Source organism: Gadus morhua, chromosome 6 (assembly GCF_902167405.1).
Source record: "Gadus morhua chromosome 6, gadMor3.0, whole genome shotgun sequence".
Classification (NCBI taxonomy): domain Eukaryota; kingdom Metazoa; phylum Chordata; class Actinopteri; order Gadiformes; family Gadidae; genus Gadus; species Gadus morhua.
In genome coordinates, this window is record NC_044053.1 from 22,254,802 (window position 1) to 22,265,764 (window position 10,963).

The 10,963-nt window shown below is 42.2% G+C and overlaps 3 protein-coding genes across 7 annotated transcripts; 2 read left to right on the plus strand and 1 right to left on the minus strand.

The window, feature by feature from the left end:
• Window positions 1-20: 20 nt before the first annotated feature.
• On the plus strand, window positions 21-2,169 carry LOC115545467 (early nodulin-20-like). 3 transcript variants are annotated; one of them, XM_030358664.1, is made up of 3 exons: window positions 21-235; window positions 815-919; window positions 1,007-2,169. In XM_030358664.1, exons 1-3 carry the CDS (start codon window positions 214-216, stop codon window positions 1,957-1,959), a joined length of 1,080 nt encoding a protein of 359 aa, XP_030214524.1. In that variant the 5' UTR covers window positions 21-213; the 3' UTR covers window positions 1,960-2,169. The 3 variants fall into 3 exon arrangements, with proteins under 3 accessions (XP_030214524.1, XP_030214527.1, XP_030214526.1); XM_030358667.1 differs by having other exon boundaries at window positions 1,553-2,169; XM_030358666.1 differs by lacking the exon at window positions 21-235 and adding an exon at window positions 270-725.
• pop5 (POP5 homolog, ribonuclease P/MRP subunit) lies at window positions 2,063-7,180 on the minus strand. 3 transcript variants are annotated; one of them, XR_003977095.1, is made up of 6 exons: window positions 7,058-7,180; window positions 6,833-6,975; window positions 6,528-6,677; window positions 4,786-4,869; window positions 3,187-3,448; window positions 2,063-3,087 (listed from the first exon to the last, which is right to left on the minus strand). XR_003977095.1 is itself a non-coding variant. In XM_030358680.1 (5 exons), exons 1-5 carry the CDS (start codon window positions 7,075-7,077, stop codon window positions 3,384-3,386), a joined length of 462 nt encoding a protein of 153 aa, XP_030214540.1. In that variant the 5' UTR covers window positions 7,078-7,180; the 3' UTR covers window positions 2,063-3,383. The 3 variants fall into 3 exon arrangements, 2 of the variants coding, with proteins under 2 accessions (XP_030214540.1, XP_030214538.1); XM_030358680.1 differs by having other exon boundaries at window positions 2,063-3,448; XM_030358678.1 differs by lacking the exons at window positions 2,063-3,087; window positions 3,187-3,448 and adding an exon at window positions 4,412-4,650.
• Window positions 7,181-8,139: 959 nt separating this feature from the next.
• On the plus strand, window positions 8,140-10,497 carry unc119b (unc-119 lipid binding chaperone B). Its single transcript, XM_030358677.1, has 5 exons — window positions 8,140-8,473; window positions 8,576-8,689; window positions 8,985-9,093; window positions 9,213-9,385; window positions 9,485-10,497. The coding sequence occupies exons 1-5, from the start codon at window positions 8,242-8,244 to the stop codon at window positions 9,595-9,597; spliced, it is 741 nt and encodes a 246-aa protein (XP_030214537.1). The 5' UTR covers window positions 8,140-8,241; the 3' UTR covers window positions 9,598-10,497.
• Window positions 10,498-10,963: the final 466 nt, after the last annotated feature.

The window sequence follows — 10,963 nt, forward strand, 5'->3', positions numbered from 1 at the left end:
TCATAGAATTGATTAGACTACTACATTTCCCACGATCCTCGATGATCCCTCATCCTAGTCTGGCGACTGGTGTAGTTTTGCCGCGTTCGAGATGCATCGTACACCACACGCCCGAGTTGGAAAGGGGGAAATCACCGAGGCACCCCCCCCTTTGATCGTATCCACTCGGGCTTCTCAGAGTCCACCGAGAGCAGTACGAATCGAAACACAAAGATGGCTGCTACCGTAGTTGACGGTAAATTGAGATGTATTTTCTTTGTATTTGTACGACGTTGATCGTTTTAATGTCGATTTGAAATGCTCTTACACAATTGATTACACCAATTTATGCCTTGCAGGATCTTGCTGTTTTTTGTTTTCGAGCCAGTTGGCTAAAAAGGCTAATGAGTGGCCTGCTACTGCCCCTCGTGGCTCGATAAAAACGTGACATCATAGGCCAAAAGATATTATTGAAATGTAAGGCTTGCAATAACGGAGTTATGAATGACAGCGTTGTTGTAAAAAAAAAAACCTATTATTTCACATTGATCCAAAAAGGGAGCATGAGGGACGTATTTTTTTAGCCTACTTTTGTTGGAAAACTGAAAAAAAAAAAATCAGTGTAGCTGCTAGTGGTTTAGTTGATAATGGCTAGGCCTACAGCTACTCAGAAAACAATATAACGTGTTTTTTGCATAGTGGGATAGAGACTGAAGAAGTGATGGATGGTTTTAGATTGCTGTAAGGTGGGTTTCACCTCAGAGTTTTGTGTTGTTCATTCACAGCATACTACTCAAGTTGCAGTCTGTAACATACATTGTGTTTTTCTTTTTAGTCTTCCTCAACCAGAGCATGGTTGCTTTCCTTGACAAGGACAGGACCATGCCTTACCAGGGCATGGTGGCTGCCAACATACACTCTGCAGATTGCACTTGCACAGGTGAGTTATTAAGAAGCACTTCACTGTAGACATGAGCGTACTGGGTGCTGCATGTACTGTGCTGCCATCTTATTTTTTATGATTCAGATACCTGCAATATCAAGCCAACTGCACCACTGCCGGTGAATTGCGGTGAAAAAAGCATTACCCTACCTGTGAATAAGGGTTTTACCAAAAAGCAGACCCTCTTCCTCATCCACCTGATGAGGATCCACCTTGAGGTAAAGGGTGAGGGAACAGCAAAGTCCATCCATGCCCTGAACCGGCGGCTAAAGTTTGGGAAGAAGTCAAAGAAGCTGCGGAGGTGGGAGGAGATTGCTGGAAAGCTTGCCAAACAGTTCGGGGAGCACTTCCAACAGTTGAAGGTGGGGCGCAAGTGGTTCACACTGGTGGAGGCATATAAGAGAGTCAAGGACAACGTTGCGTCGACAGGAAGGGGGCCTGGCCGCTTCAAATTCTACAAAGAGATGGACGAGCTGCTTGGGGGAAACCATGACGTGGACCCACCAGTTGTCGGGAGCGATTGTGCTGGTGTGGTGGTACGCCGTCCCAATGCACTGAGGATGTCCAACAGAGCTCGCTCACCAGCGCAGCCCACCAGCTCCTCTTCCTTGTCTCCTGCTTCTTCCACAGCCAGTCCAGCTCCGGTTCGAGACCCCACCAGACCCCCGGACACCCCGAGATCGCGGAAGCGGTCCGACAGTACTTCCTCACCAGCGGCAGCGGACGGGGCTACCTCATCTGTGTCGCCCACCAGAGCTCCCTCACCAGCGCAGTCCACCAGCTCCTCTTCCCCATCTCCTTCTTCTTCCTCAGCCAGTCCGCCTGCAGTTCGAGACCCCACCAGAGCCTCCGACACCCCGAGTTTGCGGAAGCGGACGAGGGAGGACGACGTCTTGGCCTACCTTGAGAGATCTGATGCTGCTGCGATGGCTGCTTCCCAGAGGCGGCACGAAGAGTCCCTGACCGAGATGAGGGCGCTGAGGGAAGATCGCAGGAAGTTCCTCCAGTTGTTCAGCAGCATGGTGGACAAGATGTGAGGCGGGCGCAACGACAACGGACCCAAACCTTTAAAGATGATTTTGTCTCCTTTCTATTTCACTATTTCTACCTTCTAACTAAAGAAGACATACAATCTGCACATATGTACATTATCCTTGTTTTATTATTATAACCTCTTGTCTTGTACACATTTGAATGGTCTCTTTCTCACAGATTCTGCTTCAAAAATACATATATTTTTTAACTCATCCGAGTCTGAGTGTGTTTGAATGTCACCCAAGTTTGTTTAGTTTCAAAGGCATCTCACTGCATTCACGCAAAGGATACCTTGCATAGTTATCACACCCATAAATAGTATGTACCATCACATCGACAAATAGTGTGAACCACGTCAATGTATAGTTGTTGCCAAAGATTTCAGAAAGGAAAAATGTGTTTCATCACTGATTCCTGCCTCAACATTTGCAGAGGAAACTCAGAGTAAAATAACTCAGGGTCTTTGGTTTTGACAAAATATTGCCGGAACACAACTTACTCGTTGGTATCTCCATCTCTTGGACATCCGTCTGGGTGTTAATCACATCCTATCGAGGCACCATGGGAAAAGTTGTGAAGGTAACATGCAGCCAAGATTATCCCAAAGTGACGGTGCATGTGTTCTGCAAGTTTCTCATGCGCCTCGACTTGTACTTAATCCTCCTAAATGCCTGCTCAACGATGACGTGGACCCACCTGTTGTGGGGAGTGATTGTGCTGGCGTGGTGATACGCCGACCCTATGCACAGAGGCGGTCCAACAGAGCTCCCTCACAAGCGCAGCCAGCTCCTCTCCTCCTCCCCCGTAAAGGTATCAATCAGAGTGCCCCGTTGTCATGCTGGGGGGTGACAATGAAGGGGAAAGCCTGACTGATTTAAGCACTATCCCCCAGCGGATGGTACTTCCCCATCTTCTCCTGCCATTCTTGCATTCCTGCCAGGGATTCCGGTGAAGACGTTGATGAAGCAGCCTTAGGCATCAACAATCCCCAGGAGGAGGACAGAGTTGTAGGACTTCCTGTTCATGTAGTCCCCTCCTCTGACCGGTGGCCTCTGGAGACATCGCTCCAATGACCCCCTCAAGGCCACATGTGCGTTGGAATCTGGTGGCAGACACCCTCTTCTCACAGCCTGTAGGCCATGAGACAAAAGTGGACAAGATGGTCAGCAACCGAAGTATGGAGCTATGTGCTGATGAAAGTGAGACGTTAAACTTGTCAAGATATCTACCGGGACCATTTCTGGTTGGCCATGTACCACAGGAACATGAGCACCTTCTTTGCAATAAGCAGGGGAGGCAGCCTTTGGTAGTGGTCACTTTGCAGGCCAACCTCCTGAAGGTACCTTTTAAAAAAGGACCTCAAACCGGGTTCTTGGGAGTCTGAAATGCAGCGGAAATATGTGACCATCACCATCCATGTCCAGAATTATCTGCCACTCGGTGCAAGAATTGAGGATGATCTGATGTCTGGACCGCAGCACAGCCACAGCCCTACGAAAGGGAGAAAGAAAATGAGAGGAAAACTGATTAATATCGATAACAATTCATTCATATCAGCAACCATGTTCAGTTTTGTGATTTCTACTGCATAACAGCAAAAGGCAACGGATCTATCCATAACTGGAATTCCCCATAAACTAAAAGATTGCAGATGTGTGTCCATTGTACTTTTTGCATTAGCATGTAGATGCCCTAAATATGTTACATTCACATTCGCCAAATGGTATCTTAAGCTTCTAAAATGCATTTATATTAAAGTTGTTACAAGAAATGAGTAAGATTGTAGAAGTACAGAGCAAACCGTCGTCATCACAACAGTCAACGTCACTATTGTTTTTAGCACACCGGTAGCTATTATGCTAGCCTTCGACTTAAAGATGCTTTTTTATAGAAAATATATAACACTGCAAAAACGTCTATACACGACTTAACATACGGAAATGTGGACATAGCGTTTGATTTTCTATTTTCTTATGTCTCCTCATCCCGTAGCTTTTTTAGATGAGCTACAAGCTTGCTCTCGTGTTTTAGGCAAGCGTCCAGGACTACCGAGACAGCTGCTGCTCTGATGGCGTCCATGTTCTTCCCGACTTGTTGTGTATGGATGCCCAAAGATAAACGGGAACGCTACAGTCTGACTCAATATCATCCCACTGCCACCTGCGTTCGCAGAAGACTGAAACGCTCAGTGTTTTGGGAGAATGGTCTAACATAGGTTGTTCCCCCATTTTTCGCTATTTTGGGGACTTATTTCAGTACCTGATAAAATGGCATAGATTACTCAGTTGACAATCATATTTTATTTAAATAAATTAAAAACGTTTTCTGGTTCACTGGCTCTTTATATGAGCAGAACTACAATACTTATACAACCCATTTTATAATCAAATCCAGAACAGCGTGGGAAGTGAACAGCAAAACTGGGGATATAATAGATTACAAAAACACAACAAATCTGGTGCAATCTTTATTTCACATAATTCTGATGTCCCCTAAAATCAATTGTAAACGAACAAATATTTTGTCTTAACACTATAGTGGGGCATAATTCATACCATCTATATCAAGCAACATTATAAACAATGTAGATAACAATAAGTTATGAATTCAGTCGCTCTCATCTTTATGTTCTTTTCCCTTCAACATTTTTGTGGAAGAGCGGAGTATGGCACGACGAACATGAGTTTTCTCATCTGCAACAGTCAATTCAAAATTACAGCAAGCGATTAACATCGGTAGACAAAATTGCAGCAGATGGACAAACTAGTAGGTGAAGTAGTATAGGTTAGAATGGTGAAAAATCAATTGGGCGTTTCGGTTGTGTTTACCTGTGGTTTTACATTGAGGGAGCATTCTATGGAGCTGCTGGGTATTGTATCGAACCAGGAACTTCTGACATGTTCTGATTGTTCCTTCAGAGAAAATAAAAACATTTAGTACCCTGAACATATGATTGGCTCTTCCTAGTAAAGGCAAAGTTGCACTTCTCCGTCAACACTCAATCTCAAAGCTGGTGAAGGTGAACTTCAAAAGTTGTCAAAATAGAGCCGAAAAGCAGATTTGGAACCCTTCCTCCCCGCCATCATTTATCTGCCAGGCTTTTTTATGGTTCCACGTTCCCGCAACGCAAAGACCACGCAGACGCTTCAACGCAGTCGTGAACATTGATGGCTCTGCGTCGGGTTTTAGAAAGCAGACCAATCACAGCCCATGCTACTGCGTCGCCTCGACAGAAGGTTACGATTTTTGGGAGGAGCACGTCCGGCCTTTGCGGTGGACGCAAGGAAGGTACGCAAGGGGTCTGTAACCCCATGGGGTGGCGGGAACGTTGAACAATAAAAAGCCCTTTAGAGTTGCGAAGTGGGTGGAGCTATATTGGTGTTGAGTCAGATGTGTCAATGTAATCAAACATATATTATTACTCAACTTAAAAAAACAAAAGGCTTTGAGGTCCAATCAAACTCAATGCATAAAAAAAAAAAGGAACTCTCAAAAGTAATGCTTATAACTTGCAAGCAAACTTTTTGATTAACCATGGAAACTTATATTTGTCTCATATTTGAGATGTCTTTTTCTTGCGAGTCCCCTCGGCTTCATTCTCACTGATCAGACTTTTGTCCATTGTGGCTGTCTTTGCGAATACGCTGCCGCCAATCGTATGTTGGCTGTTCTGACGGCTTGGGCCCAGACAAAAGTGTGGTCTCACGTTGGGCGACGCGTCCCATTCAATTTGTATTGGACGCGTTATTGTCAGATAACGCCCCGTCAGATCCATGGAAAAGAGAAACAGACTAACTGGTTTTAAAATTCACTGTCAACCGTGCTGATTAACGGGTCTGATCGGGATTACATTCTGCTCCACCAGAAACATCTGAATGTACAGTAGGGCGCAGATTCTAGAGATCTGATATTACTCTACTAACAGAGGTAGACTCCACCTGAATGTAGCTCTCCTCCTCCTGCAACTGAAAAGCAAGTTCAGCAAAAGATAAAAAGATCCAACTTCAGAATGCATGCTTTAATGCGAAGCATTCCAGGCGAGAAAAGATTTGAAATGCAAATTACTTCTAGACACTGTGTTGAATGTGTGCGTGTTCCGCGTCTTTTCGAGCTGGACATATTCAGTCAAAAGTTATTTCTATTTTAAAAAGAGAGTAGCTAGTGTTTTTTCTGCATTAAGGTGTTCAAATCAGCGAACAGAGGGAGTGGCTGTCACGACCAAATGTTAGCGATTAGTTATGGCAGATCCAATAGTTTTAACTCCAACAGACACCCGCCTTCAATTTAGTTAACGTTTGTCCATGGAGAGTGGCAAGATGAAATTAAGTACGAGTCTGGTAGGACCAGGCTACCTTTAACCCATATCTGCCAGTAACAATTAGTTTAACACAGATAGCGTTGTGGGTGCATCTTAGCCTACATTTCTAAATACAATGTTGTTTTAAATATTGATGTGGAACAGGATCTATCAATCATACCACTAAAATGTAATCCAAAATATAATTTTAAAAATAAAAACCTTTGAGGGAACAATACATGTTTGAGTGATTGCTTTTGAAACTCCGCTTACCTCCGACATGCAAACAGTTGAGGAAAAGGGGGATTTTCCTTCCTTTAAGTTCCACGCTGGTAACGAAAGGCAGCGCAGACCAGATGAGGCGGTAAGAACTTTTGGGGCAGCGTATAAGCATTATGCCAGTGAGTGCATTCACGTATTTGACTGGAGAAACATAAGGACATTGTCACGGATAAGTATTCGCTTGACCATGTCATGTTGCAAAAAAAGATTCAACGCAAACTGGTCCCAAATTGGGGGTTATATAAATAAAAAAAAGCAAAGGATATACCGCTCCGAATTATACGAGTCCGAATTACCTGAGAAACCAATGGAACATTGTGCCGCTCCATAGTCACCGTGCATGCTCGCCACGGCATCTTTCACTGCCGAGAAGATCGGTCTGTCTTCCAGCAACAACCGATTGGATGGGACGGAGATGTTTATTTCACACAGCAAATATCTGTAGAAATAAAGACAATCACTGTGATACTATACACTTAACTTAACTGAACAGATATTCCGAGGACAGGAGGTGCGTTTACCTTGACTTTACCCGAACCATCCTAACTTCTACAGTAGAAATGTTTGGTGTTGCCTAGAAACATGTCCCCGGAACATGCCTTCGTCTTGCTGGGTTCCCACAGTACAGTATATAGCTGAGTGCTGCATGCAGAAATACATTGGAACTTTCAGATTCTTCAGTTCAATTCATTTTACATTATCTGCATTTTAGCAATGCTTTGCGCTTTCATTCAGCTGTCACTTTATTTGATTCCAACCATTTACATTTCCTTTAATGGTGTCACATTGTTCCATTTAGACTTTTGAACTTTTGTTCAAATCCCTTCACTTGAATTAAGCCATTTAACGTTTCTTTATGTGTAAATCTATGTGGCTTTATGAAAAAATATTTTCAACCTCACTTTGTATTACAGCACTCACTGCATTTTCTGCAGGAAATGCATTTTCTAGGTATGATTGAATTAGCGAGAAATATATTTATCAGAGGGGGCAGATGATTAAATATCGATTCTCGTAGCAGATGTAGGCATTTTTAAAAATTATATTAATAAAATAGTTTAACCATTTACTTGTTTTTCAAAATTATACTATTTGATTTTTGTCGGTGAGTTAAATAAATATTCATAGTTAACAATAGTTCAGTTCACAGTAAGTAATATACACGATCAATAGCATAGCCATGCTTGTTAATAATGACTAGATTAAATGTGTATTCAATTGAAATTGGTAATACGTAATACATTATAAAATAAAGGCTATCTCATATTTATAGCTAACTATGCTCAAAAGTTATTTGTATTATCACAAATGTGTCAATATTGGATTATATTATAACCCTATACCAAGAACCCATTTCAAAGGAAATTACTGATTAGATGAGGTAACCCTCATTTCAATATTAGGCCTACTTCAATTCATGAGCATGTTGTATCTAGGTAGCTTGAGACATTAGCCCCCATTTGGATGAAGGTAAAACCAAACCAACACCACTAGTAACCGGTGACACACGTAGAGATGAAAAAACATTCACCTCAAGAGCATCTCTCAGGTAACTAAGACGACCGGCCGCGTTCACAGCCAATCACAGTTGAGCTTTTGTGTCCTCTACACACATAGGCGCCATCTTGGATTAACCCGTAGCTTTTTCTGAAATCGCTAATAGCAAATAACGCAGTTGTCTCACTTAATTCAACTCAATACCGATATGAACGGATCCAGAAAGAAAACCGCACACACTATCAAAGGACAGTCGGAAACAGCTGTAAGCCCAGCTGTCAACTCAATGGACCGAAAGTCCGCCGGCGGGATGCTAAAGAAACTAATATCGCGACGTAATCAGACCGATAAATATCCTGTGATAACAGAGGATGAGCTGCGGGCGTTAGGGACAGACATATCCCCAGACCACGTCCTGGGGCTCCGTGCGGTCACCGAGGGTGTGTATCTATTAATTTAAATCCCAGCGATACTTATACAATCCATATTTGCTTATTTCTGTATGTGTTTAGCTACATATTGCACTTGGATATCACTTTCAGACTATCTGTGTAAGCCCGAAGACAATGTGTACAACGTTGACTTCACCCGGTTTAAGATTCGCGACCTGGAGACGGGCACGGTGCTGTTTGAGATCGCAAAGCCACCAAACTGCGGTAGGTCTCACTGTACAGTGGATGTTGGGCAGAACCGTCAACTATGACCTCTCTGCTTCAGATCACCTGGCATATTTAAGTACTAATGTATCATCAATCTAGTGAATGCATGACGTATTATATTTATTATTAGTTAGGGTTAAATGATGATTCGAAAACATTAGACGAGTTAACGCTATTCTACCCACTTACAAAATGAAAGTAATGGAAGTGAAATGTTCTATTTTTCTAACCATCCACCAAGCAAAATAGCACATTTTCACATGTTGTTGTTTTACTGTGAATGAAAAAATAGACCCGTCGGAGCATGAAGACGTGGTTGGGGATGTGGACACCAGTGCTGGCCGTTTTGTCCGGTATCAATTTACCCCTGCCTTCCTTAAACTTCGCACTGTTGGTGCAACGTAAGTGACGAAAAGCTGTTTAAATAATTGAACCCAAGCTCATTTAGCTAATTTAATATAAATGTGTATCTCAAGGCTTAACAATGGTCTCCCCTACCCTTTTCCTCTTCAAACCCCAGTGTTGAGTTTGCAGTCGGGGACAGTCCTATTAACAGCTTCCGTATGATCGAGAGGCATTATTTCCAAGGGCGCCTCCTCAAGAACTTTGACTTTGACTTCGGATTCTGCATTCCCAATAGCTGCAATACATGCGAGCACATCTACGAGTTCCCCCAGCTTCCAGAGGACCTCAGTGAGTTGGGAGTCTATACGTCTACGAGTGTTAATCTCCATTCAAACATTTATATTTATATTTTAAACTTAACTTCTTCCCCCCACTCTTTTTCACCAGTACGCCTCATGGTAGAGCACCCGTATGAAACCAGATCAGACAGCTTCTACTTTGTGGACAGCAAACTTATAATGCACAACAAGGCAGACTATGCCTACAACGGGGGTCAGTAGAGGCTGATGAGGCACAAGGGACCAGAACATGTGCATTGATGACACAGGTTTGAGGATGTGCACTCTGCAGAGATGTTGTTAGTGGCAAAGGGTTCTTTCTTACACATTCATCCCTAACATGGGAAACAGCATTCTTCCAAAATGACACCATACTGGCTTCATAAGATGTTCATCATATGTTTATCGACGCTACAACACTGTCTAAAACGACTGAAGAACGAATGAAGAAATAGTCTTTGAGCTGTTGGATTGTTATGTTATGTATTTGACTTTACTGCTTTTTTAACTTGTTCTATAATGCATATATACAATAAGTGTCAGGAAGTAGTCTAGTCCAGGAAGTAGGTTTAATATACTCCAGTCAAACATGTTGGTAGATATCACTCTGTATGTTGATTTGACACAACCTTTAGTATGTGATTTGGCACTACCTTTTTGTATGTGGCTTGACATTACCTTTTCTACGTGGCAATTGTTAATCCCAAATGGAAGGACACAGGCATTTGCCAGGGTGTAATACAGTATTGCCAAGAATAGACTGTTGTAGTGCAGTTAATCATTAGCTATTTTAGTTATATATTTAATTTTCCATTCATCCCTGTGCTCCACCATATGTCTAATTATGATTCACTTTGAATTGTTGGTCCCTTTACTTCACCCTTTCTCTCCACCATAGCGTGGGATTCCTGTGCCTTGTGTTCCACACTGTGTATGTAAATCTGTTCAATGAAATTACTAAAACCTTTAATTCAGCAGCGTTAACCCAGCTGTATAACACAGGCTGCACCTCAACCAATAAGCTGAAGACTGTTGTTGTTTTTTCCTGTCATGTGCTCCGTTACTTATGAAATATGTATTTTAATATTTACTTTTTTAAACAAATGAATTTCCAATCAATTACTAGTGGTCTTTATTCAATTGTTTTTGGAATATCCCTTAAAATGTGACTTTTAATTGATATGTATTATGATTGAAGGACAAACTTGTTAGAACTAGTTGCAATCACTTAGGCCATTACAATATACAAATTATATGATTAGCTATGGTCATTGGCATTAGTCTGTGCCAGCAACATTTCTGAGTTATCAGAAGCAAGTGTAGGTTCATAGTAGATTGGTTGACGTTTATTAGAATGGGCTACATAGTTATTGTTATTTTTCAATATTGATACATTCAGATTCATTCAAATCCTATGAATATGTCGGTCCTAACTGCTTTGGTATTGTGTGTTTGCTTGTCCATAATTTCAAATCCTAAATTCATGTGTTGGATTTTTGAGGACTACCTAAAAAGCAAAAGGTACAGTTGCAATACCTTCTGTTTGTTGATGTGCCAATATCACAGAACAGACACCATTACCCAGAGT

What these genes read in the sequence shown, in the direction of transcription:
- pop5 (XM_030358678.1), bottom strand. Translation starts at nt 7,077, where the DNA reads ATGGTTCGGGTAAAGTCAAG. An exon ending in ATGTTCCATTGGTTTCTCAG is followed by an intron (nt 6,678 to 6,832) that starts GTAATTCGGACT and finishes ATGTTTCTCCAG; the next exon opens with TCAAATACGTGAATGCACTC. An exon ending in CCCTCAATGTAAAACCACAG is followed by an intron (nt 4,651 to 4,785) that starts GTAAACACAACC and finishes TGACTGTTGCAG; the next exon opens with ATGAGAAAACTCATGTTCGT.
- LOC115545467 (XM_030358664.1), top strand. Translation starts at nt 214, where the DNA reads ATGGCTGCTACCGTAGTTGACG. An exon ending in GGCTGCTACCGTAGTTGACG is followed by an intron (nt 236 to 814) that starts GTAAATTGAGAT and finishes TTTTCTTTTTAG; the next exon opens with TCTTCCTCAACCAGAGCATG. An exon ending in TGCAGATTGCACTTGCACAG is followed by an intron (nt 920 to 1,006) that starts GTGAGTTATTAA and finishes TTTATGATTCAG; the next exon opens with ATACCTGCAATATCAAGCCA.
- unc119b (XM_030358677.1), top strand. Translation starts at nt 8,242, where the DNA reads ATGAACGGATCCAGAAAGAAAACCGCACACACTATCAAAGGACAGTCG. An exon ending in CTTCGCACTGTTGGTGCAAC is followed by an intron (nt 9,094 to 9,212) that starts GTAAGTGACGAA and finishes TTCAAACCCCAG; the next exon opens with TGTTGAGTTTGCAGTCGGGG. An exon ending in CCAGCTTCCAGAGGACCTCA is followed by an intron (nt 9,386 to 9,484) that starts GTGAGTTGGGAG and finishes CTTTTTCACCAG; the next exon opens with TACGCCTCATGGTAGAGCAC.